This window comes from Stegostoma tigrinum, chromosome 10 (assembly GCF_030684315.1).
Source record: "Stegostoma tigrinum isolate sSteTig4 chromosome 10, sSteTig4.hap1, whole genome shotgun sequence".
NCBI classification, from domain to species: domain Eukaryota; kingdom Metazoa; phylum Chordata; class Chondrichthyes; order Orectolobiformes; family Stegostomatidae; genus Stegostoma; species Stegostoma tigrinum.
The window spans coordinates 1196906-1223659 of record NC_081363.1 but is presented as its reverse complement, the minus strand read 5'-3'; the positions used below and the strand labels follow the sequence as shown (position 1 = coordinate 1223659).

Genomic DNA, 26754 nt, shown 5'->3' with positions numbered 1-26754 from the left:
TAAATCTGTGTTCTCTGGTTACCCAGAAATGGAAACAATTTCTCTTTGTTAACTTCTTCAGAACTCTTTTCTAAGTTGAATACCTCAAATAAATCTCCCACTTAATTTTTGCTGTCAGGAGAATAATCCCTCATTTGCTGCCATTCTGGCAAATCTCTTCTGCACCCTTTCTGCGGCCTTGATATCTTTCCTAAAGTGTGGAGTTCAGAACTGAGCACAATATTTCATTATATTATTTTTATAAATGATTGGAGTACAAGAGTCAAGTCTTACTGCAATTATACAGTATCTTATCACGACCGCACCTAGCATACAGTGTACAATGTCTCTGTCCATTCATCAAGAAGGATATATTTGCCTTAAAGGGAGTGAAGTGATGGCTATCTCGACAGCTTCCGGGGTGGAGGGGATAAGCCTATTACAAAAGGTAAAATAGAGTAGTCTACATTTCCTAGTGCTTAGAAGAATACAAGGTAGCCTCATCAAAGTCGAAAATTTACAAGGAGTTTGATTGGTGGGGGGTAGATGTTGCCCTGACTGGAGAGTCGAGATCATTGGGCACCAGATTATCATGGATACTTTGTTGGTGAGACTTGGATCTGCAGGATTGTGGTATTAGCTTGGGATTGTGGCGTTGAAGTAGATGATCAGACATTCATCTGTTTGAATGGCAGAGCTGGCTTGACAGGCTGAATGGCCTACTCCTGCTCCTTTCTTATATTGTCCTACTCTGCCGGTACTTCCAGTGCTTACATTGCATGGTATCAATTGATCCCTTCCCCACAACATGGGCCGATTTCAACACTGAAAGTCTGTGAGGGGCTTCCAGTATTTGGGGCAAAGATTTATATGATTCAATTTTCATGAATAGAACGTTGTGAGGAAAGTAATGGGACTCAGGATCAATGAGTCACTTACATTTAATGCATATCAACATAGATCAAGTTGCATTCATATGATGTCTTTACTGAATTAACCTGCCACATAAGCTGACATGAAAGTAGATAAGTCAAAACATAGTCCAAGATGTATGTTGTAAGAGCATTTTGAAGGAGGACAGAGATGTGGAGAAATTTTAGGGAGGCAATTCAAGATATTGGAGCCCATGCAGCTAAAAGCATGCTCTCCAATGGCAGATAATAAAGTGTGAAGCTGGATGAACACAGCAGGCCAAGCAGCATCTCAGGAGCACAAAGGATGACGTTTTGGGCCTAGACCCTTCATCAGAGAGGGGGATGGGGAGAGAGTTCTGGAATAAATAGGGAGAGAGGGGGAGGCGGACTGAAAGATGGAGAGAAAAGAAGATAGGTGGCGAGGACAGTATAGGTGGGGAGGTGGGGAGGGGATAGCTCAGTCCAGGGAAGACGGACAGGTCAAGGAGGTGGGATGAGGTTAGTAGGTAGGAGATGGAGGTGCGGCTTGGGGTGGGAGGAAGGGATGGGTGAGAGGAAGAACAGGTTAGGGAGGCAGAGACAGGCTGGACTGGTTTTGGGATGCAGTGGGTGGAGGGGAAGAGGAGGGGACGAACTGGGCTGGTTTTGGGATGCGGTGGGGGCAGAGGAGATTCTGAAGCTGGTGAAGTCCACATTGATACCATTGGGCTGCAGGGTTCCCAAGCGGAATATGAGTTGCTGTTCCTGCAACCTTCGGGTGGCATCATTGTGGCACTGCAGGAGGCCCATGATGGACATGTCGTCTAAAGAATGGGAGGGGGGAGTGGAAATGGTTTGCGACTGGGAGGTGCAGTTGTTTATTGCGAACCGAGCGGAGGTGTTCTGCAAAGCGGTCCCCAAGCATCCGCTTGGTTTCCCCAATGTAGAGGAAGCCACACTGGGTACAATGAATGCAGTATACATTGGAGAAACCAAGCGGAGACTTGGGGACCGCTTTGCAGAACACCTCTGCTCGGTTCGCAATAAACAACTGCACCTCCCAGTCGCAAACCATTTCCACACCCCCTCCCATTCTTTAGACGACATGTCCATCATGGGCCTCCTGCAGTGCCACAATGATGCCACCCGAAGGTTGCAGGAACAGCAACTCATATTCCGCTTGGGAACCCTGCAGCCCAATGGTATCAATGTGGACTTCACCAGCTTCAAAATCTCCCCTTCCCCCACCGCATCCCAAAACCAGCCCAGTTCGTCCCCTCCCCCCATTGCACCACACAACCAGCCCAGCTCTTCCCCTCCACCCACTGCATCCCAAAACCAGTCCAGCCTGTCTCTGCCTCCCTAACCTGTTCTTCCTCTCACCCATCCCTTCCTCCCACCCCAAGCCGCACCTCCATCTCCTACCTATTAACATCATCCCACCTCCTTGACCTGTCCGTCTTCCCTGGACTGACCTATCCCCTCTCCACCTATCTTCTTTTCTCTCCATCTTTCGGTCCGCCTCCCCCTCTCACCCTATTTATTCCAGAACCCTCACCCCATCCCCCTTTCTGATGAAGGGTCTAGGCCCGAAACGTCAGCTTTTGTGCTCCTGAGATGCTGCTGGGCCTGCTGTGTTCATCCAGCCTCACACTTTATTATCTTGGATTCTCCAGCATCTGCAGTTTCCATTATCACTCTCCAATGGCAGAATGATTCAAATCAGGGATGCTGAAGAGGCCAGAATGAGAAGTAAGTAGAGATACTTGTGATATGAATGAGGCTACAGAAAGATAGAGAGCTGTGAAGCAATGGAGGGATTTGAACAAAGAGTTCTTAAAATCAGATATTGCTGCATTGGAAAGCACAAGAATGATTGGTGCAATGTGATGCCAAAGAGTCGGCTAGGGATGGGCTTGGAAACCAGGATGGAAATGTTAGAATCAGGCTCTTACTTAAACAGAAGCCAATGTGTGTTCACCAGCTCAGAAAGCTCTGGACAGAAAGGATCTACTGCAAGTTTAGACGCATCCAACTCTTCTAGTGGAACTACCACCAGAGAGTCCCACTCCAAACCACACATTATCTCCATTCCTGTGTATTGTTTTTCCAATGTACATCTTTAAGGTCTGTGCCCAGCAGCAACCTTCACATACGGAAGCCAATTTGTTGACATGCTGACTGGCATTGGCGGAACATCTGACTGGCAGCCACGCAGCTTACAGGTCGCGTTGTACATCATCCTGATTTGGAAATAGTTCATTGTTTCTTCCTCACGGCTGGGTTAAAATGCTGGAAATCCCTCCCAAATAACACTGGGAGTGTCAGGGCCAGTGGCAGTTCAAAAGGGCAGCTCACCACCACCTTCTCCAGAGTAACAACAGAAGGTAATAACTGCTTGCCCAACCAGTCACTCCCACATTATGAATGAATAAATAAAAGGTTGGGTGAGAATGAGAGCTTTCAGGCACACTTAACACATGGTCAATGCACATTGAATAATTTATGTTTGTTTCTGGTAATCAATAAAATATGTGCATACATAATGACCAAGTCAGCCACATTAACAGCACAGTACATTGTATGAATATAAGGCTTTACTGCACGGGACTTGGTTTACTGTTAGTGAAAGTTATTGGATAAATATTTCCGGCATTACTTACTTAGCTCTAATTAATTCCACATGTTGGTCTCATTTGTGCTGCTCTTTACACAATACAGTGTCATTTGATAAGATTATATTGTAAGGAAATGCAGTTTTTCAATTTAATGTTTACCAGCTGCTTACAACTCAACCACAGGAGGAATTTCTCCCCGGGATAAGGTTGGACACTGCTGAAACAGTTGATATGTTGCTGTGATCATTGTAAATGTCTGGGATTGGAGCCAGCAATTGAAGCCTGTGTTGTGGTAAAGATTGGAACTTTCAGACTATTTCTGGTTCTCCTGGAGAGGGATTCCCAGAAAACACAAGGCTGTCAGTCAGGGAATGTGGTTATAGAGGCCCAGGCTGGGGGCGGCAGGCTCATTCCTGCCAAACTGCAGTTACTGGTAGCCACTGGTTCCTGGGAGCAGACAGACCTAGCACTCAGACTGAGAATTCAGAAAGATAACTGGGAAAATTTCAAATCCCACATACCAGACTCTGCACCCCTCAAATCCTACATCCTCCGTGCAGCCTGGTCTCCCCTCACACAACCTTCACTCCCCTGACCACATCCTTATCCCCTCCCAAATTCACTCTGCCTTCACTAGACAGTTGATATCTGCTCCCCTCGTCAGACCTTGTCAACTCTCCTTGTTTCCCCGAACGCCCCCTTCCAATAACCCTACCGCACACTGCAACCCATCTTCATCTAACACTTGCATTTCCCTCTCATCTTCATAGTCTGCTCATACCCATCGCTTCCATTCCCCTATCTGCGTACATCCATTCCCCTGCTGGTACAGAGCCCTACAGCACAGTTTCAGCCCGTTCAGCCCAAACTGGTCTATGTGAACTAAATGTCCATTCATGCTAACACCATTTCCCTGCACTTGACCCATATTTCCAATCTAAATATTTCCTATCCATGTATGCATGATATGTACCCTTCCAAACACACTTCCAGCTCTTGCTTCTGTAACTATGATCTTACCTCTCAAAACATTTCCCCTTTGTCCAAAGCCTTTTCCAGTTGGTGCCAAAACATTGAATGAAGAAATTGGACACTGTTCTCAGGGATAAAGGGATCAAAGTGTATTGGGAGAAAGTGGATACAGGGGTTGGATGGGGATAGACATAATGGGAACTGCAGATGCTGGAGAATCCGAGATAACAAAGTGTGGAGCTGGATGAACACAGCAGGCCAAGCAGCATCTCAGGAGCACAAAAGCTGACATTTTGGGCCGAGACCCTTCACTAGAAAAGTCAGCCCATGATCATATTAAATGGTGAAGCAGGCTCAAAGGGCTAAATGGCTTACTTCTGCTACTAGTTTTCAATGTTTCTATGTGTAAGGTCCATACATGAAGGCTGCAATAACTCTCAGATGTGAAGCCATGGCAAAGGGTATTAGAATATCCCACTGTTCAGGTGAAGTTTCCATTCCACCTGGTATACAATGACTTAAGTCTGCATCCCATCCAATAAAATTGCAGGATTAATTTATTTACTATCAGCTTCCACAGTTTCAGCCAACTGATAGCATAATTAACCTTCAGAGGTCACTGAATGATAAATTGCCTGTTCAACGTTGCAGTTCCACCTACTGCAAGCCCTGGGTTCAATCACTCAGATAGAAACAGTGAAAGGCAATGGAAGAAGCAAACTCGTTTACAGATACAACCTTCCAAGATGATGTACTTTTGGCAAAAAATGAGGAATGCTTAAGTGGAATATACATTTGGTGAGTGCATCTACACCATAGGAACATGCATTCAATGGGAATATTGTCTCAAGTGGTGTGTGTATATCTAATGGGAATTTACAGTTGATGGAATGGCATACTGCATGGAAATATATATATAATAGGAATATACACCCAGTAGGAATATAATCTAAGTGAGAGTATATACCCAATAAGAACCTACATTCATTTGGAATGTAAATGCATTGGATTTATGTATTCAAGAAGAATTACCATTCAAAGGGTGCATACACTCCATGGAAATATTCTCTCAATGGGAATACAAACTCAACAGGAAGGTCTATATTGTCCAAGGATATTTGACCTCAAATGGATGTATACATAGCAATAAAACCATTGAAACAAGGAGCAGGGTAGGCCATTTGGCCCTTTGACCCTGCTCCTCTCTTTATTACAATCATGGCTGATCTTCTATCTCAGCCGTGGAATACACAGAAAGTAGGGATTATGTACTGAATAGGTGAATGTTCATCATGCAGGCATGTACTGAGTGAGTATATACACACAGCTATTGTGGGATCTATGAAGGGAAGTTGGGCAATGTGCAGTCTGTAAATAGGATTGAAGGAGCTAGTGATGAGTCTTATGGATAAAATGAGTTTGGAGTGGATATGGAGGGAGAAACTAGAGAAATTCAAGGTTGCGGCAGGGGCAGGTCTTAGAGGCAGTTTGGGCTTGTGTCAGGAAGGGACACAGCAGAAGCAGCTGACTTAACGCATTCAGTCTTAGTGACAGAGATGCCCAAGAGTTCCTTACACTTGGTTTTGGGGGAGAGGCTGGAAGAGACAGAGTAAGGAGTTGGTTTGTAGCACTAAAGGGAAGCTGAGGAACTGTTAGCATCTTAAAATGATGATGGCATACTGAACATTTTCAGTAATTGAGAACATAACCTGATTGAAGTTGTTCTGTTAGATCTGGAAATTGAGAACTAAATCAATAAGATCAATAAATCAAGAATTGAGAGCTAGCCCATCAATAGACTGTCTTGTCCTGGATGATGTCAAGCTTCTTGAGTGTTGTTGGGGCTGCGCCCCATCCAGGCAAGTGGGGAGTATTCCATCACACTCCTGACTTGTGCCTTGTAGATGGCGGACAGGATATGTGGAATCAGGAGTAGAGTTATTCACTGCGGTATCCTCAGCCTCTGACCTGTTTGTGCAGCCCCTGTGTTAATGTGGTGAGTCCAGTTGAGTTTCAGGTCAATGGTAACCCCCAGGATGTTGATGGTGGGACATTCAGTGATGGTAACACTATAGAATGTCAAGGGGCAGTGGTTAGATGGTCTCTTATTGATGATGGGCACAGCCTGGCATTTGTGTGGTGCAAATGACACTTGCCACTTGTCAGTCCAAGCCTGGATATTGTCCAGATCTTGTTGCTTTTGAACATGGACTGCTTCAGTATCTGAGGAGTCACGAATGGTGCTGAACATTGTGCAATCATCGGCGAACATCCCCACTTCTGACCTTATAACGGAGGGAAGGTCATTGATGAAACAGCTGAAGATGGTTGGGCCTAGGACACTACCCTGAGGAACTCCTGCAGAGATGTCTTGGAGCTGAGATGACTCACCTCCAACAACCATCTTCCCTATATGTCAGGTATGCCTCCAACCATCGGAGTGTTTGCCCCCCGATACCCAATGATTCCAGTTTTGCTCGGACTCCTTGATGCCATGCTCCTCGAATGTAGTCTTTATGTCATGGCTGTCATCCTTAACTTAACTCTGAAAGTCCGATCTTTATCCATGTTTGAAGCAACATTGTAATAATGTCTAAAAGTGAAAAAGCTTTGTCTAACGTCACCCTCACTTCATTTATACATCACTTTAAATCTGTGCTATAAGACCATAGGAGATAGAACAACAAACAATACAGCGTAGGAACAGGCCCTTCGCCCTCCAATCCCTTCCTGTTCATGTATTCGTTCAGGTGTTTCTCGAAAGCTGCTATTGTTTCTGCTTCCACCACCTCCCCTGGCAGCATGTTCCAGGCACTCATCACCCTTTGTGTGAAATATGTGCCGCACACATCTGTTTTAAACACCACCCCTCTCCTTGCACCTTGAACTTGTGTTGCCTAGTAACTGACCCCTCCACTCTGGGGGAAAAAATCTTGTACTTTCCATTCCATCCATGCCATTCACAATCTTACAAACTTATATTAGGTCACCCCTCAACTTCCTGTGCTCCAGTGAAAACAAATCTGGGCCATCCAACCTTTCTTCATAGCTAAATTTCCCCATACCAGGCAACATCACGGTAAACCTTTTCTGTACCCTCTCCAAAACATCCTCATCCTTCTGGTAGTGCGATGACCAGAACTCTACACAAATAGGAACAGGAATAGGCCATTCGACCCCTTGAGTCTGCTCTGCCGTTCAATAGGATCATGGCTGATCCAACATTCCTCATGTCCACTTTTTTATCCTTTCCCTGTTACCATTGTTTCACAACTGGTCAAGAATCTATACACATCAACCTTAAATGTACGAAAGGTCTGTTCCCTCACAGCGCTCCATGGAAGGGATTTCCAAAGACTGTCAACCCCCTGAGAGAAGAAATTCCTCCTCATCTTAGTGTTAAATTGGCACCCTTTTATTCTGAGGCTATGCTCTCTGGCCCTAGACTCTCCCATGAGGGGAAACATCCTCTCAGCATTTATCCTGTCAAGCCCCTTGAGAATCCTATGTGTTTTAATGAAATCACCTCTCATTCTTCTAAACTCCAATGAGTAGAGTCTGAACCTGTTTAACTTCAAAAACAATCCTTCCATACCAGGATCATCCCAATGAACCTTCCCTGAACTACCACCAATGAAATTATATCTTTCCTTAAATAAGGTGACCAAAATTGCTCCAAGTTATAAATATATACTGTAAACAGTTGTGGCCCCAGCACTGATCCCTGTGGAACCTCATTGGTTACACATTGCCAACCTGAAAAAATCCCTTATGCCCACTTGCTGTTTCCTGCCATGACTGAATTATTTTTCCGTGCCAACATACTACCTCCAACCCTGTGGGATCTTATCTTACAACTTAATCTTTTGTGAGGAACACCTTCTGAATCCAAGTGCATCTGCTGGCTTCGTCCATCCACTCCAGTTGAGACTTCATTCAGAAACTTAGTCAGATACGATTTCCCTTTCATGAAGCCATGCTGACTCTGCTTAAATAGAGCATCGAGCTCTACAGCACAGAAACAGACCCTTAATTCCAACTCAACCAGATATCCCATATAAATCTCATTCCACTTGTCAGCATTTGGCCCAGATCTCTCTGAACCCTTCCTATTCATATATCCCTCCAGATGCCTTTTAAATGTCGCAATTGTACCAGCCTCCACCACATCCTCTGGCAGTTCATTCCATATATGCACCAAACTCTGTGTGAAAAATTTGCCCCTTAGATCCCTTTTATGTTTTTCCCTTCTCACTTTCAGCCTATGTCCCCTAGCTTTGGACTTACCCACCCTGGGGAAAAGACCCTGTCTATTTACTCTATCTATGCTCCTCATGATTTTATAAACCTTTATAAAGTTACCCCTCAGACTTTGATACTCCAGGGAAAATAGCCCTAGCCTATTCAGCCTCTCCAGACAGCTTAAACTTGGCAACATCCTCGTAGGTGTTTTATGTGGCTTAGTTAACTCAGCCACATTAGGGGCATTTAAACAGTCCTTGGATAAGCATATGGATAATGATGGGATAGTGTAGGGGGAGGGGCATAGATTAGTTCACAGGTCGGCGCAACATCGAGGGCCGAAGGGCCTGTTCTGCGCTGTGTTGTTCTGTGTAAATCTTTTCTGAACCCTTTCAAGTTTCACAACATCCTTCCTATGGCAGGGAGACCAGAATTGCCCACAGTATTCCAATAGTGGCCTAATCAATATCCTGTACAGCAGCAACATGACCACCCAATGCCAATACTCAATGCACTGACCAATAAAGGCAAGTCTACCACATACCTCCCTCACTATCCTATCTACCTACAACTCTTTCTTTGAAGGAACCATGAATCTGCAGTTCAAGATCTCTTTGTTCAGTAACACTCTCCAGGACCCTACCATTAAGTGTGTAAGTCCTGCCCTTTCCAAAATGCAGCACCTCACATTTATCTAAATTAAACTTCATCTGTCACTCCTCGGCCCATTGGCCCATCTGATGGAGATCCCATTATACACTGAGGTAACCTTCTTCGCTGTCTACTGCACCGCCAATTTTAGTGTCATTTACGAATGTACGAACCCTACTTCCTATGTTCATATCCAGAACATTTATATAAATGGTAAAAAGCAGTGGACATAACACCGATCCTTGTGACACACCGCTAGTCACAAGCTTCCAGGCTGAAAACCAAGTCTCCACCACGTCCCTCCGTCTTCTACCTTTGAGCCAGTTCTGTATTGAAACAGTTAATTCTCCCTGTGATCTAACCTTGCTAACCAGTCTACCACGAGGAACCTTCTCGAATGCCTTATTGAAGTCCATATAGATCACACCTATCGCTCTGCCCTCATCAATCCTCTTTGTAACTGCTTCAAAAAATTCAATCAAGCTAGTGAGACACAATTTCCCATGCACAAAAACATTTTGACTATCTCTAATCAGTCCTTGCCTTTCCAAATACGTGTAAATCCTGTCCCTCAGGGTTCCCTCCAACAACTTGTCCACCATTAATGCCAGGCTCAATGGTCTATAGTTCCCTGGCTTTCCCTTACCACCTTTCTTAAATAGTGGATCCATGTTAGCCAGCCTCCATTCTCTGGCACCTTACCTGTGGTTATCAATGATACAAATATCTCAGCGAGGGGCCCAGTAATCTTTTCCCTCACTTAGTGTACACCTGGTCAGGTCCCTGGGATTTATCCACCTTTATGCATTTTAAGACATTCAGCACCACCTCCTCTGTAATATGGATTTTTTTAAAGATTGCATTATTTACTTTGCAAGTTCTCTATCTTCTATATCCTTCTCCACTCTAAACACAGATGCAGAATACTTGTTTAGTCTTTTCCTCATCTCCTGCAACTTCACACATAGGTGACCTTACTGATCTTTAAGAGACCCTATTCTGTCACTAATTACCTTTTTGTCCTCAATATATTTGTAGAATTCTTTTGAATTCTCCTTAACCCTATTTGCCAAAGCTATTTCATGTTTCCTTTTTGCCCTCCTGATTTCCCTATTAAGTATATCCTACTGCCTTTACATTCTTCTAGGGATTCACTTGATCCCTGCTGTCTATACCTGATGTTTCCTTATTTTTCTTGACCAAAAACTCAATTTCTCCAGTCATCCAGCATTCCCTACGTCTACCCGCCTTGCCCTTCACCCTAACAGGAACATACTGTCTCTGGACCCTTGTTACCTCATTTTTTAATGATTCCCATTTTCGAACAATCCCTTTACCTGCAGACGTCTACCCCCAATCAACAATGAATTCACATCAGCCTTTCCTGGACCACTCTCCTAAACCGTCTAAATCTTTCTGCAACTTCCCCACCTCCTCAGTGCTACCTGCCTGTCCACCTATCTTCGTATCATCGGCAAACTTCGCCAGAAAGCCCCCAGACCCTTCATCCAGATCATTAATATATAAGGCGAACAGCTGCGGCCCCAATACTGAATCCCGCGGGACACCACTCGTCACCAGTTGCCATTCCGAAAAACCTTTTATCCCAACTCTTTGCCTTCTGTCAGACAGCCAACCCTCAATCCATGCCAGTAGCTCACCTTGAACACCATGGGCCCTCACCTTGCTCAGCAGCCTCCTGTGAGGCACCTTATCAAAGGCCTTTTGGAAGTCTAGATAGATAACATCCACTGGGTTTCCCTGGTCTAACATACTTCTTACCTCTTCAAAGAATTCTAACAGGTTTGTCAGGCTGATTAGCCTAACCTCAGTTGTTGGTAAAATTCTAGAGTCCTTGCCTAACACCATCAAATACCAAATGTTCTGCTATTACTTTCTAAATAATTGATACCATTAGTTTTCCAACAATAGATGTTAGGATAATCAGCCTATGGTTACCTGCTTTTTGCATCCCTCCCTTTTTGAATCGTGAGTGTCACCTGGCAGTTTTCCAATCCTGTGGTACTTCATCAGAATCCAGCAATCTGTGCCCTTTTGTGCTTTCTTCTTTTACAGGTGACAACAGCTTCTCCTTATCTACTCTACCTGTGATTTTGAAAACTTAACAATCCCAATTTCTTCAATCTATCTTATCAGTGAAGTTTCTCATTCCTGGAACCATTCTTCTGCTTTCCTTCTACATTCTGTGTTTGTACCTGAATAGATACTTTGGATCTGCCTTCACTCAGGAAGACACAAGCAATCTCCCAGATACAATAGTGGCTGAAGGACCTAGGGTAATGGATGAAGTGAAGGGAATTTATATTTGGCTGGAAATGGTGTTGGACAGACTGTTTGTTCTGAAGGCTGATAAGTCCCCTGGACCTGATGGTCTGCATCCCAGGGTACTTAAGGAGGTGACTCTAGAAATTGTGGACGCGTTGGTAATCATTTTCCAATGTTCAAGAGATTCAGGATCAGTTCCTGGGGATTGGAGAGTGGCTAATGTTGTCCCACTTTTCAGGAAAGGAGGGAGAGAGAAAACAGGGAATTATAAACTGGTTAGCCTGACATCAGTGGTGGGAAAGATGCTGGAGTCAATTATAAAAGATGAAATTACGACTCATTTGGATAGCAGTAACAGGATAGGTCAGAGTCAGCATGGATTTACAAAGGGAAAATCGTGCTTGACCTGCAGTATTGTATGCAGTTTTGGTCTCCAAATTTGAGGAAGGACATTCTTGCTATTGAGGGAGTGCAGCGTATGTTCACGAGGTCAATTCCTGGAATGGCAGGGCTATCATATGTTGAAAGATTGGAGCGACTGGGCTTGTATACACTTGAACTTATAAGGATGAGAGGGGATCTGATTGAGACATATAAGATTATTAAGGGATTGGACACTCTGGAGGCAGGATGCATGTTTCCGCTGATGTGTGAGTCCAGAACCAGAGGACACAGTTTAAAAATAAGGGGTAGGCCATTTAGAACAGAGTTGAGGAAAAACTTCTTCACCCAGAGAGTGGTGGATATATGGAATGCTCTGCCCCAGAAGGCAGTGGAGGCCAAAGTCTCTGGATGCTTTTAAGAAAGAGATGGACAGAGCTCTTAAAGATAGTGGAATCAAGGGTTTTGGGGATAAGGCAGGAACAGGATATTGATTGTGGATGATCAACCATGATCATAATGAATGGTGGCGCTGGCTTGAAGGGCTGAATGGCCTACTCCTGCACCTATTGTCTGTTATTCATGTCTCTCCCTGACCCTTTATAATGTAGCCCCACATTCATGGGGGATTCAGCGGTGACATTGCCATTGACTGCCATGGAGCAATGGTTGTATTCTCTCTGGCCATTGCCTGGATGAGAATATTATTTTCCACTTTACAGCCCAGCCTTGATATTGTCCATGTTTTGCTGCATGGACGTCTTCAGTATCCGAGGAACTGTAAATATATCAAAATGTTGTTTAATTTTCAAAGAATATTTCTTCAACATAGGTTCAATCTTAAAATTATTTGCATTTTTATTTTCAAATCCATCCTTGACTTCTCAAATCCATCTCCCCATCCAGCCCTCACAGTCTCCTCCAGCTGCACAATGTCTGCAGATCTCAAAACTGAACTTACACAACCTCAGTCAGTGATTGGGCCTTCAGAAAGCTGGACATTAAGTCTGGAATTCTATCCCTAAATGTTACCATCTCTCCATCCTCCTTTAAGATGGTCCTCAAAATGATGCTCGCTGACCAAGCTTTGGACATCTGCCTGAATAATTCCTGTGTGTGAATGTTGCTATAAAAGATGCTGTCAAAGTTTCTTTTTTCGAACATCAGGACAGGGACAAGAGTAACAAATTTCAGAGGAAATAATTTATACTGCATGAAAAGGTGTGCTGATTCTTCGACCTCTGGACTTCAATTGGTTGAGGTGTCAAGCATAGACAACAGGGATAACAAAGTGTGGAGCTGGATGAACACAATCGGCCAAGCTGCATCTTAGGAGCGCAAACCTGACCCTTATGCTGTGATAATGGGAACTGCAGATGCTGGAGAATTCCAAGATAATAAAATGTGAGGCTGGATGAACACAGCAGGCCAAGCAGCATCTCAGGAGCACAAAAGCTGACGTTTCGGGCCTAGACCCTTCATCCTCTCTGATGAAGGGTCTAGGCCCGAAACGTCAGCTTTTGTGCTCCTGAGATGCTGCTGGGCCTGCTGTGTTCATCCAGCCTCACATTTTATTATCCTGACCCTTACTTATGCTGTTGTTATTTCAAATAAGGCACAGTGCTTTTTTTTTTCTGCAGGGACAGCTCCCTGTGTTTATACCTACTTTGACAACACTACCAGCCCTCGGAGAGAATCGCAAGGTTTCACAAACCGCACATTATCCTGGTTTGGAAATATATCGGCATTCCTTGACTGTCACTGGGTCAAAGTCCTGGGATGCCCTCCCAGCATTCTGAATGTACCAACAGCACGCAGACTGCAGCAATTCAAGAAGCCAGCAGCTCCTACTCCAAGCTCGCGGCATCCACATCCTGTGGATGCATGAAAACTGATCTGGAGCAAAGATATCGTTCCGTACAAGGCAGGCAGCTTACACCGCGCATTTCTCACACTTTGCATACAGGCAGTTGAGAATAAGTTATAAATATTCGGATGGGACAGGGTGACGAAGCCGGGTTAAATGTGAGGACAGGGCATACAAACAGAGAGATGTGGCACTGAGGCAGAATGCTGGCTGGCTGCAATTCCCAGCTACAGAGGCGGCATCAGTTTTCTTTCTGCTCCTGCCCAGCTGGTTGTTGTTGTTGTTGTTTTGCAGTGTCCCTGCTGGCAGCCTGGGATCTTGCTGTGCCGCCGGCTCTCTCTCACTCCCCCTCCCTCCGCGCATCCCGCTTTCCGGACCTCACTCCAAATAAGGGCATCTACGTCAGTAGGTTCCCGGTGCTGGGCCGCACCAATTCGGCGTGGGTTGGGTGAACTGACAAGACCAAGCGAAACCGGCAGTTCCCGAGGCTCAGGCGGCCGTTGACTGAGAAATGGAGCTGATTTAGACTCCCGCTACTTCTGACCGTCCGGAACCTCTCTGTCCTGTCTCTCTAGTGTTTGTAGTGTCTGCATGGACGACTCTGCCCCCCCTATTCACCTATGCATGATGGAGCCGTCCAGGTGCGTCATTCGCCGCAAATCCAATAAAAGGCGATGGGTCCGAGCCTGACACAGCAAACCCTCCGGAGAGAGACAGCGAACAGCACCGGGACGGAAAGGCAGATAGCGCGGACACAGGCAGCCCGGAGACCCGGCACAATGTTCCAGGCTTTCAGCACCGACTACGACTCCGCTTCCCGCTGCAGCAACTCGCCGTCCATTGGCGATCCGTTCTATTTCTCACCCGCAGACTCCTTCTCCAGCCTGGGCAGCCCGGCCCACGTCTCGGTAAGTGACCGAGAGATTAGATGGGGCTGGGGTAAACACTGATGCTGGGGGGCAGGGGGTGCTGGGGTAAACACTGGAGGGGTAAACACCCACGCTGGGGGGGGTTGGTGGGGTGAACACTGACGGTGGGGGGTGAACACTGACGGCGGGGGGGTTGGTGGGGTTGACGCTGTGGGGGTGGCGGGGTAAACACTGACGCTGGGGGGTTGGTGGGGTAGCGGGGTAGACACTGACGCTGGGGGGTTGGTGGGGTAGCGGGGTAGACACTGACGCTGGGGGGTTGGTGGGGTAGCGGGGTAGACACTGACGCTGGGGGGTTGGTGGGGTAGCGGGGTAGACACTGACGCTGGGGGGTTGGTGGGGTAGCGGGGTAGACACTGACGCTGGGGGGTTGGTGGGGTAGCGGGGTAGACACTGACGCTGGGGGGTTGGTGGGGTAGCGGGGTAGACACTGACGCTGGGGGGTTGGTGGGGTAGCGGGGTAGACACTGACGCTGGGGGGTTGGTGGGGTAGCGGGGTAGACACTGACGCTGGGGGGTTGGTGGGGTAGCGGGGTAGACACTGACGCTGGGGGGTTGGTGGGGTAGCGGGGTAGACACTGACGCTGGGGGGTTGGTGGGGTAGCGGGGTAGACACTGACGCTGGGGGGTTGGTGGGGTAGCGGGGTAGACACTGACGCTGGGGGGTTGGTGGGGTAGCGGGGTAGACACTGACGCTGGGGGGTTGGTGGGGTAGCGGGGTAGACACTGACGCTGGGGGGTTGGTGGGGTAGCGGGGTAGACACTGACGCTGGGGGGGGGGGTTGGCGGGGTAGGGTAGACGCTGACGCTGGGGGGGGGGGTTGGCGGGGTAGGGTAGACGCTGACGCTGGGGGGGGGGTTGGCGGGGTAGGGTAGACGCTGACGCTGGGGGGGGGGGTTGGCGGGGTAGGGTAGACGCTGACGCTGGGGGGGGGGGTTGGCGGGGTAGGGTAGACGCTGACGCTGGGGGGGGGGGTTGGCGGGGTAGGGTAGACGCTGACGCTGGGGGGGGGGGTTGGCGGGGTAGGGTAGACGCTGACGCTGGGGGGGGGGGTTGGCGGGGTAGGGCTGACGCTGGGGGGGGGGGTTGGCGGGGTAGGGTAGACGCTGACGCTGGGGGGGGGTTGGCGGGGTAGGGTAGACGCTGACGCTGGGGGGGGGGTTGGCGGGGTAAACACGGATCGGTGGGGGGTTGGCGGGGTAAACACGGATCGGGGGGGGTATGTATTTTGTCCCGCGGTGGGAGGGCTGTGCTCTCTCTGGTTCCGGGAGAATCCACGTAAAGTGTGACGTCTGGGGCTGGTGATGCGCTCGCTCTGAACCAATCAGCGCCGCTTTATTAATAAACCCCGTGACGTCAACTCCATTCACAAAAACAATCTTGGCCCCGAGGTGGGGAGGGGGGGTATCCCCGCACGGGGGGGGGGGGCGCCTGAGTGTGTGTGTGTGTGTGTGTGTGTGTGTCTCTCTCTCTGTCCCCCTTGGGGGGGGGGGGGTGTGTGTGTGTCTCTCTCTCTCTCTGTCCCCCTTGGGGGGGGGGGGGTGTGTGTGTGTGTCTCTCTCTCTGTCCCCCTTGGGGGGGGGGTGTGTGTGTGTGTGTCTCTCTCTCTGTCCCCCTTGGGGGGGGGGTGTGTGTGTGTGTGTCTCTCTCTCTGTCCCCCTTGGGGGGGGGGGTGTGTGTGTGTGTCTCTCTCTCTGTCCCCCTTGGGGGGGGGGTGTGTGTGTGTGTGTGTCTCTCTCTCTGTCCCCCTTGGGGGGGGGGGTGTGTGTGTGTGTGTCTCTCTCTCTGTCCCCCTTGGGGGGGGGGGGGGTGTGTGTGTGTCTCTCTCTCTCTGTCCCCCTTGGGGGGGGGGGGTGTGTGTGTGTCTCTCTCTCTCTCTGTCCCCCTTGGGGGGGGGGGGGTGTGTGTGTGTCTCTCTCTCTCTCTGTCCCCCTTGGGGGGGGGGGTGTGTGTGTGTGTGTCTCTCTCTCTGTCCCCCTTGGGGGGGGGGGTGTGTGTGTGTCTCTCTCTCTCTCTGTCCCCCTTGGGGGGGGGGGGTGTGTGTGTGTGTCTCTCTCTCTCTGTCGCCCTTGGGGGGGGGGGGTGTGTGTGTGTGTCTCTCTCTCTCTGTCGCCCTTGGGGGGGGGGGGGGTGTGTGTGTGTCTCTCTCTCTCTGTCCCCCTGGGGGGGGGTGAAGTCTGTCTGTGTCCCGGCCTCTGTCTCATGTGTTTCTCTTTCTCTCTGCAGGACCCTGGCTCCGAGCTCGCCCCCAGTCTGACGGCCCTGAGCCGCCGGCCCGAGCTGCAGTGGATGGTGCAGCCCACCCTGAGCCCCCGGCCCAGGCACGAGTACAGCCTCGGAGCCCCGTACAGGGCACGGGCCGCCAGCAGCAAATGCCCCGGCCGCAGGGGCAAGACTGACCAGGTGAGGCCGGCTCCAAGGAGGGGGCTTTGCGGGGCGGGAAGCGTGGTACTGCCCCTGACGTGGGGGGGCACTGTACCTGCCGTTCAGCTGGGGGTGGGGGGGGGGGGGCAATCCGGAGGGATGCAGGCTCGGCTGGAGCGGTGGGGGATAATGTTTGCTGCGGTCTATGAAACAGGGTCTCACCGCCCGCCCCCTCTCTCTCTCTCTCTCTCTCTCCCCACTTTGCAGCTGAGCCCCGAGGATGAGGAGAAGCGCAAGGTCCGGAGGGAGCGGAACAAACTGGCTGCAGCTAAATGCCGGAACCGGAGGAGGGAGCTGACCGACAGCCTGCAGACGGTGAGTGCGGCTCCGGGACCGTGGGGGGGGGGGGGTAGTGCCGGTTATGGGGGTGGGGGGAGTCGAATCATAGAATCCCAACGGTGCGGAAAGTGGCCGTTCGGCCCATCGAGCCTGTGCTGACCCAGACGCCCACTTATCCAAGTTCACTCTCTCAACCCCCCAACCCGGCTCAGGACCGGGTTTTGACTGTAGCTGCCCCACCGCCTGGGGAGGGGCTGAGTATGTTGAGGTCTCTGGGAGGGGGTGTTGCAGGGCTTGTTGTGGGGGGTGTCTCTCTGCTGTGAGCCGCCCTTTGACTAACCAGTAGGGGGTTTGTTTTTGTTCCCCACCCCGTGCAGGAGACGGAGAAGTTGGAAGGGGAGAAGTCTGTTCTGGAGACGGAGGTAGCGGAGCTGCTGAAGGAGAAAGAGAAGCTGGAGTTTATCCTGGCGGCTCACCGGCCGGTATGTCGCATCCCAGAGCCCGAGGCCCCGGGGCTCCCCGGCGGCAGCAGCATGGAGAGAGCGGACCCGGAGCGTGCAGCAGCCCCAGCCCCAGGCCTGGACAATAACCTGGGAGCGGACTTACTGGGCAGCATTGACACAGGCCGCTCAGTCCCCGATGTGGATTTGATCAACCTAGCCGACTGGGAGCCTCTGTATTCCTCACTGCCCGCCGACTGTGAGCCCCTGTGTACCCCTGTCCTGCCCGCCACCCCGAGCGGTTCCTACTCGTCTTCCTTCGCCTTCAGCTACCCGGAGCTGGCGGCGTGTGGCTCCTCTCTCGGCCCCGGGGCTAGCAGTGACCATTCCTCCGACTCTCTGAACTCTCCTACCCTGCTAGCCTTGTAAGAAGCTGAGGGACATGGACACGGACATGGACACAGCCAGCTCCCCAGCGCTGCATGCATCAGCCTGGGAAATGCATGAGACTGGCCTCCTCCCTGGGCTGAAGCTCCACACTGTTACTCACTCAGCCAGAGACACGGTGCTAGACTCTTCTCCAGATGGTGTTTCGTCGTATCTATATTACTGCGATATGGTGTGACTATAACATATCAACAATAATTTATTGTAAAAGTTTATTTTTAAAAATATTACCTTGCTCTTCATTGTGTTCAGTGGTCTTGAATATTGACATCAGTTTTCCATGAAAACGGTTTAATTTATTTCTAGAAATATTTATTTTTTCTATTTTCCATGAGATTAAGTGTTTGCCTTGTGCTAACATTAATAAAATGATTTAAGCCAAAAGTAATTGTTGCTCTCTGCAGGGTTATTGTTAACTGGGCTGTTCAATCGTCAGGCCAAAGGGAACAGAACACTTTTTCAGCACGGCATTTGAAGCAGAGCCACCCCTTGAATGTTCAATTGCCTTAACACAAACGATAACACTTTGTTAGCTCTCCTCATTACTTGCTGTGCTGACCAGTTGACTTGTCTAGGATTTACCTGCACGGAAAGTTTGAACAGTGTAGTGCAGCCCATCATGCCATTCTAGAACAGGTCCTATCTGCCTGAATGTCACCCCTATCCCTGTGTCTATGCACAGGTCTGTGTAAATGCTTCAACTTCACTATCATCTTTGCTTCTACCACCTCCCACTGGCAGTGTTCCAGGCATATACCACCACCTGGCCTCTTGTGCATCTCCCTTAAACTTTTCTCCTCATCTTTAAGGTTATGCCCCTAGTGTTTGACGTTTCCACCCTGGGTGGGGAAAGGCTGACTATCCACACCTTTATTAACTTTACATACTTGTATCAAGTTGCCCCTCAGCCTCTGACACTCCACTGAAAGCACTGCAAATTCATTCAACATCTCATTTTATAGATAATACCCTCCAATCCAGATAAACCTCTTCTAGAACCTAGAACAGTACAGCACAGAACAGGCCCTTCAGCCCACAATGTTGTGCCGACCATTGATCCTCATGTATGCACCCTCCAATTTGTGACCATATACATGTCCAGCAGTCTCTTAAATGACCCCCAATGACCTTGCTTCCACAACTGCTGCTGGCAACGCATTCCATGCTCTCACAACTCTCTGCGTAAAGAACCTGCCTCTGGAGAGCAGGCACCCATCGCTGTGGGTATCAAGTCACAAGCAGGGGGCAAGTGACCAGCTAAGAATAGCAGTTAAAGGGTACTAGTGAACCAAATGAGTTTTCACAACATTCAACGTGGTTGCCACTAATTCCATTTCAGTTACTGCCATGGCAGGCTTTGAACCAACGACCTCAGTACATTGCCCTCGTCCTCGGGACTCCTCAGACAGTAAGACTGTCTTCGCCTTGCCGCCTCCCCATTTTCTCAGCACTTCTGTATGATGATGCTTGGCATAAAGTGCCCAGAACTGGACGCAGTATTCCAAGTGCGGTCTAACCAAAGTTTTATAGAGCTGCAACAAGATCTCACGACTCTTAAACTCAATCCCCCTGTTAATGAAAGCCAAAACACCATATGCTTTCTTAACAACCCTGTCCACTTGGGTGGCCATTTTAAGGGATCTATGTATCTGCACACCAAGATCCCTCTGTTCCTCCACGCTGCCAAGAATCCTATCCTTAATCCTGTACTCAGCTTTCAAATTCGACCTTCCAAAATGCATCACCTCGCATTTATCCAGGTTGAACTCCATCTGCCACCTCTCAGCCCATCTCTGCATCCTGTCAATGTCCCGCTGCAGCCTACAACAGCCCTCTACACTGTCAACGACACCTCCGACCTTTGTGTCGTCTGCAAACTTGCTGACCCATCCTTCAATTCCCTCGTCCAAGTCATTAATAAAAATTACGAACAGTAGAGGCCCAAGGACAGAGCCCTGTGGAACTCCACTCACCACTGACTTCCAGGCAGAATATTTTCCTTCTACTACCACTCGCTGTCTTCTGTTGGCCAGCCAATTCTGCATCCTCTCCAAAGCCTTCATCTCCTTCTGTAATGTTTTGCTCCTAGTTTTTTTTTTCCCATAAAACAGCTTGTGCCAGTGCTGAAGTGACAACAATATTTTGTTGGAGGACATTTCTGCTTATCCAGGTGTGGATTTCTGATGGCTATTAAGAGAATGTTGAGAGTAGGGATGGGAAATTGCAAGTGAGAGGGCATTTTACCTTCTAGTGATTTAACAAGAGGGTCATCAAGGATAGAGGCTGAGGAAGGAGACTCCTTCATCAGAATGACAGTGTGGGAATTAAACCCAAACCCCGACATTGCTGGAGTCACTCTGCATCACAAACTAACCTGTCCCACCAACTGAGCTAACCAATCATCATCATATGAGCTATAGACTGTGAACAATATAGACAGCCTGTACCCCAGTATTGCCTAGTGCTAATGAAATATTTTATCCCAGTAATGGTTAGTGTCAGGGGGAACTGTTCCTGTATTGTAATTAACCATCAGAGCAATGGAGATTTCACCACAGTGAAATAGGAACAGAATAAGTACAAATATCTGAAGGCTTCTCACCTACAATAGGTGTTAATTACTGTCGTAGAACATTGGGAAAATTAGTGTTACGTTCACTGAATTCCCCCACTGACAACATCCTTGGGGCTACCAATGACCAGAAATTGAACTAGATTCGCCAGCTAAACATCAGAAGGTTGCAGGACCAGCAACTCATATTCCACTTGGGAACCCTGCAGCCCACTGGTATCAATGTGGACTTCACCAGCTTCAAAATCTCCTCTGCCCCCACCGCATCCCAAAACCAGCCCAGTTCGTCCCCTCCCCCCACTGCATCCCAAAACCAGCCCAGCTCATCCCCACCTCCCTAACCTGTTCTTCCTCTCACATATCCCCTACTCCCACCTCAGGCCGCACCTCCATTTCCCACCTACCAACCTCATTCCGCCCCCTTGACCTGTCCGTCCTCCCTGGACTGACCGCTCCCCTCCCTACCTCCCCACCTATATCCTCCTCTGCACCTGTCTTCTCTATCCATCTTCGATCTGCCTCCCCCTCTCTCCCTATTGACTTCAGGACCCTCTCCCCATCCCCCTTTTCTGATGAAGGGTCAAGGCCCAAAACATCAGCTTTTGTGCTCCTGAGATGCTGCTTGGTCTGCTGTGTTCATCCAGCTCCACACTTTGTTATCTCGCCAGCTGAACATGGTGGCTTCAAGAGCAGGTCAGACATCAGGAATACTATAGAGAGTAACTCACCTCCTGATTCCCCAAAGCTTGTGTGATGGAATCTCCCCACTTACCTGGACGGTTACAGGCCTAACAGCAGTCAAGAAATTTGAAACCATCCAGGAAAAAAACAGCCTACTTGACTGGCACCACATCCACAAACATTCATTCCCTTCACCACCAAAGTTCAGTAGCAAGTGTGTACTATGTGATGATGCTGTTGCCTTCCAAAGAGGTTGATGAAGGAGAAAATATTAATTGGAGGTGCACATGTAGGTTACAAACCAATTGCAATATATAGAGTTGGATTAAAGAGTTAAATGGAATTAAATGGGCAATTTATAGTGAGAGGACAGAAACAAATCCCTGTAAATAAAATGATGTGGGTATTGAGATTGAAATGTTTAGCCCAACTAAGAGGCAGTGTTTTAAGTGAGGGGCTGCCCTTTCAGGACAGGGATGAGCAGAGTGGCTTCACTCAGAGGGTCGTGTGTCTTTGGAACACAGTGTCAGAAAGTGGGTGGGGGGGTGCAGTGTCACTGAATATATTTCAGACAGAGGTGGATAGATTCTTTTTCTGTCAGGAATGGAAGGTAATGGGGAGTGGTCAGTGAGTTATTCAGCCCCTCCAGCCTGTTCAACGATTCAATAGGATTGTGGCTAATCTCTCCACTAACCTGCATTTGGCCCATATCCCTTTAGAACATAGAACATAGAACATAGAACAGTACAGCACAGAACAGGCCCTTCAGCCCACAATGTTGTGCCGACCATTGATCCTCATGTATGCACCCTCAAATTTCTGTGACCATATACATGTCCAGCAGTCTCTTAAATGACCCCAATGACCTTGCTTCCACAACTGCTGCTGGCAACGCATTCCATGCTCCCACAACTCTCTGCGTAAAGAACCTGCCTCTGACATCCCCTCTATACTTTCCTCCAAACAGCTTAAAACTATGACCCCTCGTGCTAGCCATTTCTGCCCTGGGAAATAGTCTCTGGCTATCAACTCTATCTATGCCTCTCATTATCTTGTATACCTCAATTAGGTCCCCTCTCCTCCTCCTTTTCTCCAATGAAAAGAGACCGAGCTCAGTCAACCTCTCTTCATAAGATAAGCCCTCCAGTCCAGGCAGCATCCTGGTAAACCTCCTCTGAACCCTCTCCAAAGCATCCACATCTTTCCTATAATAGGGCGACCAGAACTGGATGCAGTATTCCAAGTGCGGTCTAACCAAAGTTTTATAGAGCTGCAACAAGATCTCACGACTCTTAAACTCAATCCCCCTGTTAATGAAAGCCAAAACACCATATGCTTTCTTAACAACCCTGTCCACTTGGGTGGCCATTTTAAGGGATCTATGTATCTGCACACCAAGATCCCTCTGTTCCTCCACGCTGCCAAGAATCCTATCCTTAATCCTGTACTCAGCTTTCAAATTCGACCTTCCAAAATGCATCACCTCGCATTTATCCAGGTTGAACTCCATCTGCCACCTCTCAGCCCATCTCTGCATCCTGTCAATGTATCTTCACTCAGCAGAAATTTCTCTCTCTCAAGTTTAAAATTAACAACTGACCCGTATAAACTGCTGTTTGTAGCACAGATTTCGAATCATCAACCTTTGTGCGCAGAATTACTTCCAAACATCTCTCCCGCACAGTCTGGACCTAGTTCGCAGATGATGCTCCTAGTTCCAGAATCAACAACCAGTGGAAATAGTTTCCCTTGAGCTGCAGCAGAAATTGCTGGAAAAGCTCAGCAGCATCTGTGGAGTGAAATCAGGGCAAACATTTTGGGTCCCAGTGACCCTTCTTCAGAAGCCAGAGCTGCTGGCTAATTTTTGTTTTTTTGTTTGTGTTTAACGCATACACAGTTTTCCTGCTTTTTCTCCTAATCTATCATGTCTTTTCCTATTAATATCCTGAACTCTGTAACCAGATCAGCCGCTGCCCTTCCAGAGAATATTCGAGAGAATAGAGGCTCCATTTGCACAAACTCTCCTCAGAATTTAAGCCCCGAAGTCCCGGGGTTTCGTTCTCGTTAACCTGCAGCGTGCCCTCTCTAAGTCCCTATCTCTCAGTCATTCCTTTATATTTCTCTTTCTCCTGTGTTTTTCATTCCCTCTCTCAGGGATTCCTATCACGGACCCGGAAGCGATGTCCATTTATGAAGTGAAATGACGTCATCGTTTCCAGGACAACGACGCAACAAAACAAGCGCCAAGGGATTCCCGGAAGGTCCGAGAGTCCCACCTCCCCGGGAACCAGTCCGCACCCTGCGGGGATCTGACCCCCACCCTGCGGGGATCTGACCCACACCCTGCGGGGATCTGACCCTCACCCTGCGGGGATCTGACCCTAACCCTGCGGGGATCTGACCCTCACCCTGCGGGGATCTGTCCCTAACCCTGCGGGATCTGTCTCTCACTCTGCGGGGATCTGACCCTCACCCTGCGGGGATCTGACCCTAACCCTGCGGGGATCTGACCCTCACCCTGCGGGGATCTGTCCCTAACCCTGCAGGGATCTGACCCTAACCTTGTGGGGATCTGTCCCTAACCCTGCGGGGATCAGGCCCTAACCCTGCGGGGATCTGACCCTCATCCTGCGGGGATCTGTCCCTAACCCTGCGGGGATCTGTCTCTCACTCTGCGGGGATCTGATCCTCACCCTGCGGGGATCTGTCCCTAACCCTGCGGGGATCTGACCCTAACCCTGCGGGGATCTGTCCCTAACCCTGCGGGGATCTGACCCAAACCCTGCGGAGATCTGACCCTCACACTGCGGGGATCTGTCCCTAACCCTGCAGGGATCTGACCCTAACCTTGTGGGGATCTGTCCCTAACCCTGCAAGGATCTGACCATCACCCTGCGGGGATCTGACCCTAACCCTGCAGGAATCTGACCCTCATCCTGCGGGGATCTGACCCTAACCCTGTAGGGATCTGACCCTAACCCTGCGGGGATCTGACCCTCACCCTGCGGGGATCTGTCCCTAACCCTGCTGGGATCTGTCCTAACCCTGCTGGGATCTGATCCTCACCCTGCGGGGATTTGTCCCTAACCCTGCGGGGATCTGTCCCTAACCCTGCGGGGATCTGACCCTAACCCTGCGGGGATCTGTCCCTAACCCTGCGGGGATCTGACCCTCATCCTGCAGGGATCTGACCCTCACTCACCCTGCGGGGATCTGACCCTCACCCTGCGGGGTTCTGTGCCTAACCCTGCGGGGATCTGTCCCTAACCCTGTGGGGATCTGACCCTCACCCTGCAGGGATCTGACCCTAACCCTGCGGGGATCTGACCCTCACCCTGCGGGGATCTGTCCCTAACCCTGCAGGGATCTGACCCTAACCTTGCGGGGATCTGTCCCTAACCCTGCAGGAATCTGACCCTCACCCTGCGGGGATCTGACCCTAACCCTGTAGGGATCTGACCCTCACCCTGCGGGGATCTGTCCCTAACCCTGCGGGGATCTGACCCTCACCCTGCGGGGATCTGTCCCTAACCCTGCGGGGATCTGACCCTCACCCTGCGGGGATCTGACCATAACCCTGCGGGGATCTGTCCCTAACCCTGCAGGGATCTGACCCTCACTCACCCTGTGGGGATCTGACCCTCGCCGTGTGGGGATCTGACCCTCACCCTGCGGGGATCTGTCCCTAACCCTGCAGGGATCTGACCCTAACCTTGCGGGGATCTGTCCCTAACCCTGCAGGGATCTGACCCTCACCCTGCGGGGATCTGACCCTAACCCTGTAGGGATCTGACCCTCACCCTGCGGGGATCTGACCCTAACCCTGCGGGGATCTGTCCCTCAACCTGCGGGGATCTGTCCCTAACCCTGCAGGGATCTGACCCTAACCTTGCGGGGATCTGTCCCTAACCCTGCAGGGATCTGACCCTCACCCTGCGGGGATCTGACCCTCACCCTGCGGGGATCTGACCCTAACCCTGTAGGGATCTGACCCTCACCCTGCGGGGATCTGTCCCTAACCCTGCAGGGATCTGACCCTAACCTTGCGGGGATCTGTCCCTCACCCTGCGGAAATCTGACCCTAGCCCTGCGGGGATCTGTCCCTAACCCTGCGAGGATCTGACCCTCGCCCTGCGGGGATCTGTCCCTAACCCTGTGGGGACCTGTCCCTAATGCTGCGGGTATCGGACCCTTACCCTGCAGGGATCAAACACTCACCCTGCGGGGATCTGACCCTAACCCTGCGGGGATCTGACCCTAACCCTGCGGGGATGTGTCCCTAACCCTGCGGGGATGTGTCCCTAACCCTGCGGGGATCTGACCCTCACCCTGCGGGCCCTAACCCTAACCCTGCGGGGATCTGACCCTAACCCTGCGGGGATCTGACCCTAACCCTGCGGGGATGTGTCCCTCACCCTGCGGGGATCTGCCCCTAACCTTGCGGGGATCTGTCCCTAACCCTGTGGGGATCTGGCCCTCACCCTGCGGGGATCTGTCCCTAACCCTGCGGGGATCTGTCCCTCACCCTGCGGGGATCTGACCCTCACCCTGCGGGGATCTGTCCCTAACCCTTCGGGGATCTGACCCTCACCCTGCGGGGATCTGTCCCTAACCCTGCGGGGATCTGACCCTCACCCTGCGGGGATCTGACCCTAACCCTGCGGGGATCTGTCCCTAAACCTGCGGCGATCAGACGCTCAACCTGCGGGGATCTGTCCCTAAACCTGCGGGGATCAGACCCTCAACCTGCGGGGATCTGACCCTCGCCCTGCGGGGATCTGACCCTCACCCTGCAGGGATCTGTCCCTAACCCTGCGGGGATCTGACCCTCACCCTGCGGGGATCTGACCCTCACCCTGCGCGGATCTGACCCTAACCCTGCGGGGATCTGTCCCTCACCCTGCAGGGATCTGACCCTCACCCTGCAGAGATCTGACCCTCGACCTGCAGGGATCTGTCCCTAACCCTGCAGGGATCTGACCCTCACCCTGCAGGGATCTGTCCCTAACTCTGCGGGGATCTGACGCTAACCCTGCGGGGATCTGTCCCTAGCCCTGCGGGAATCTGACCCTCACCCTGCGGGGATCTGACC

At 50.0% G+C, this 26754-nt stretch overlaps 1 protein-coding gene across 1 annotated transcript; it reads left to right on the top strand.

Annotated features, from left to right (window-relative positions):
• The first annotated feature begins 14596 nt into the window (after nucleotides 1–14596).
• Nucleotides 14597–18793, top strand: LOC132210087 (protein c-Fos-like). The gene is made up of 4 exons (XM_059649419.1): nucleotides 14597–14797; nucleotides 17046–17222; nucleotides 17451–17558; nucleotides 17900–18793. Exons 1-4 carry the CDS (start codon nucleotides 14669–14671, stop codon nucleotides 18389–18391), a joined length of 906 nt encoding a protein of 301 aa, XP_059505402.1. The 5' UTR covers nucleotides 14597–14668; the 3' UTR covers nucleotides 18392–18793.
• Nucleotides 18794–26754: the final 7961 nt, after the last annotated feature.

What these genes read in the sequence shown, in the direction of transcription:
- LOC132210087 (XM_059649419.1), top strand. Translation starts at nt 14,669, where the DNA reads ATGTTCCAGGCTTTCAGCACCGACTACGACTCCGCTTCCCGCTGCAGC. An exon ending in GCAGCCCGGCCCACGTCTCG is followed by an intron (nt 14,798 to 17,045) that starts GTAAGTGACCGA and finishes TTCTCTCTGCAG; the next exon opens with GACCCTGGCTCCGAGCTCGC. An exon ending in TGACCGACAGCCTGCAGACG is followed by an intron (nt 17,559 to 17,899) that starts GTGAGTGCGGCT and finishes CACCCCGTGCAG; the next exon opens with GAGACGGAGAAGTTGGAAGG.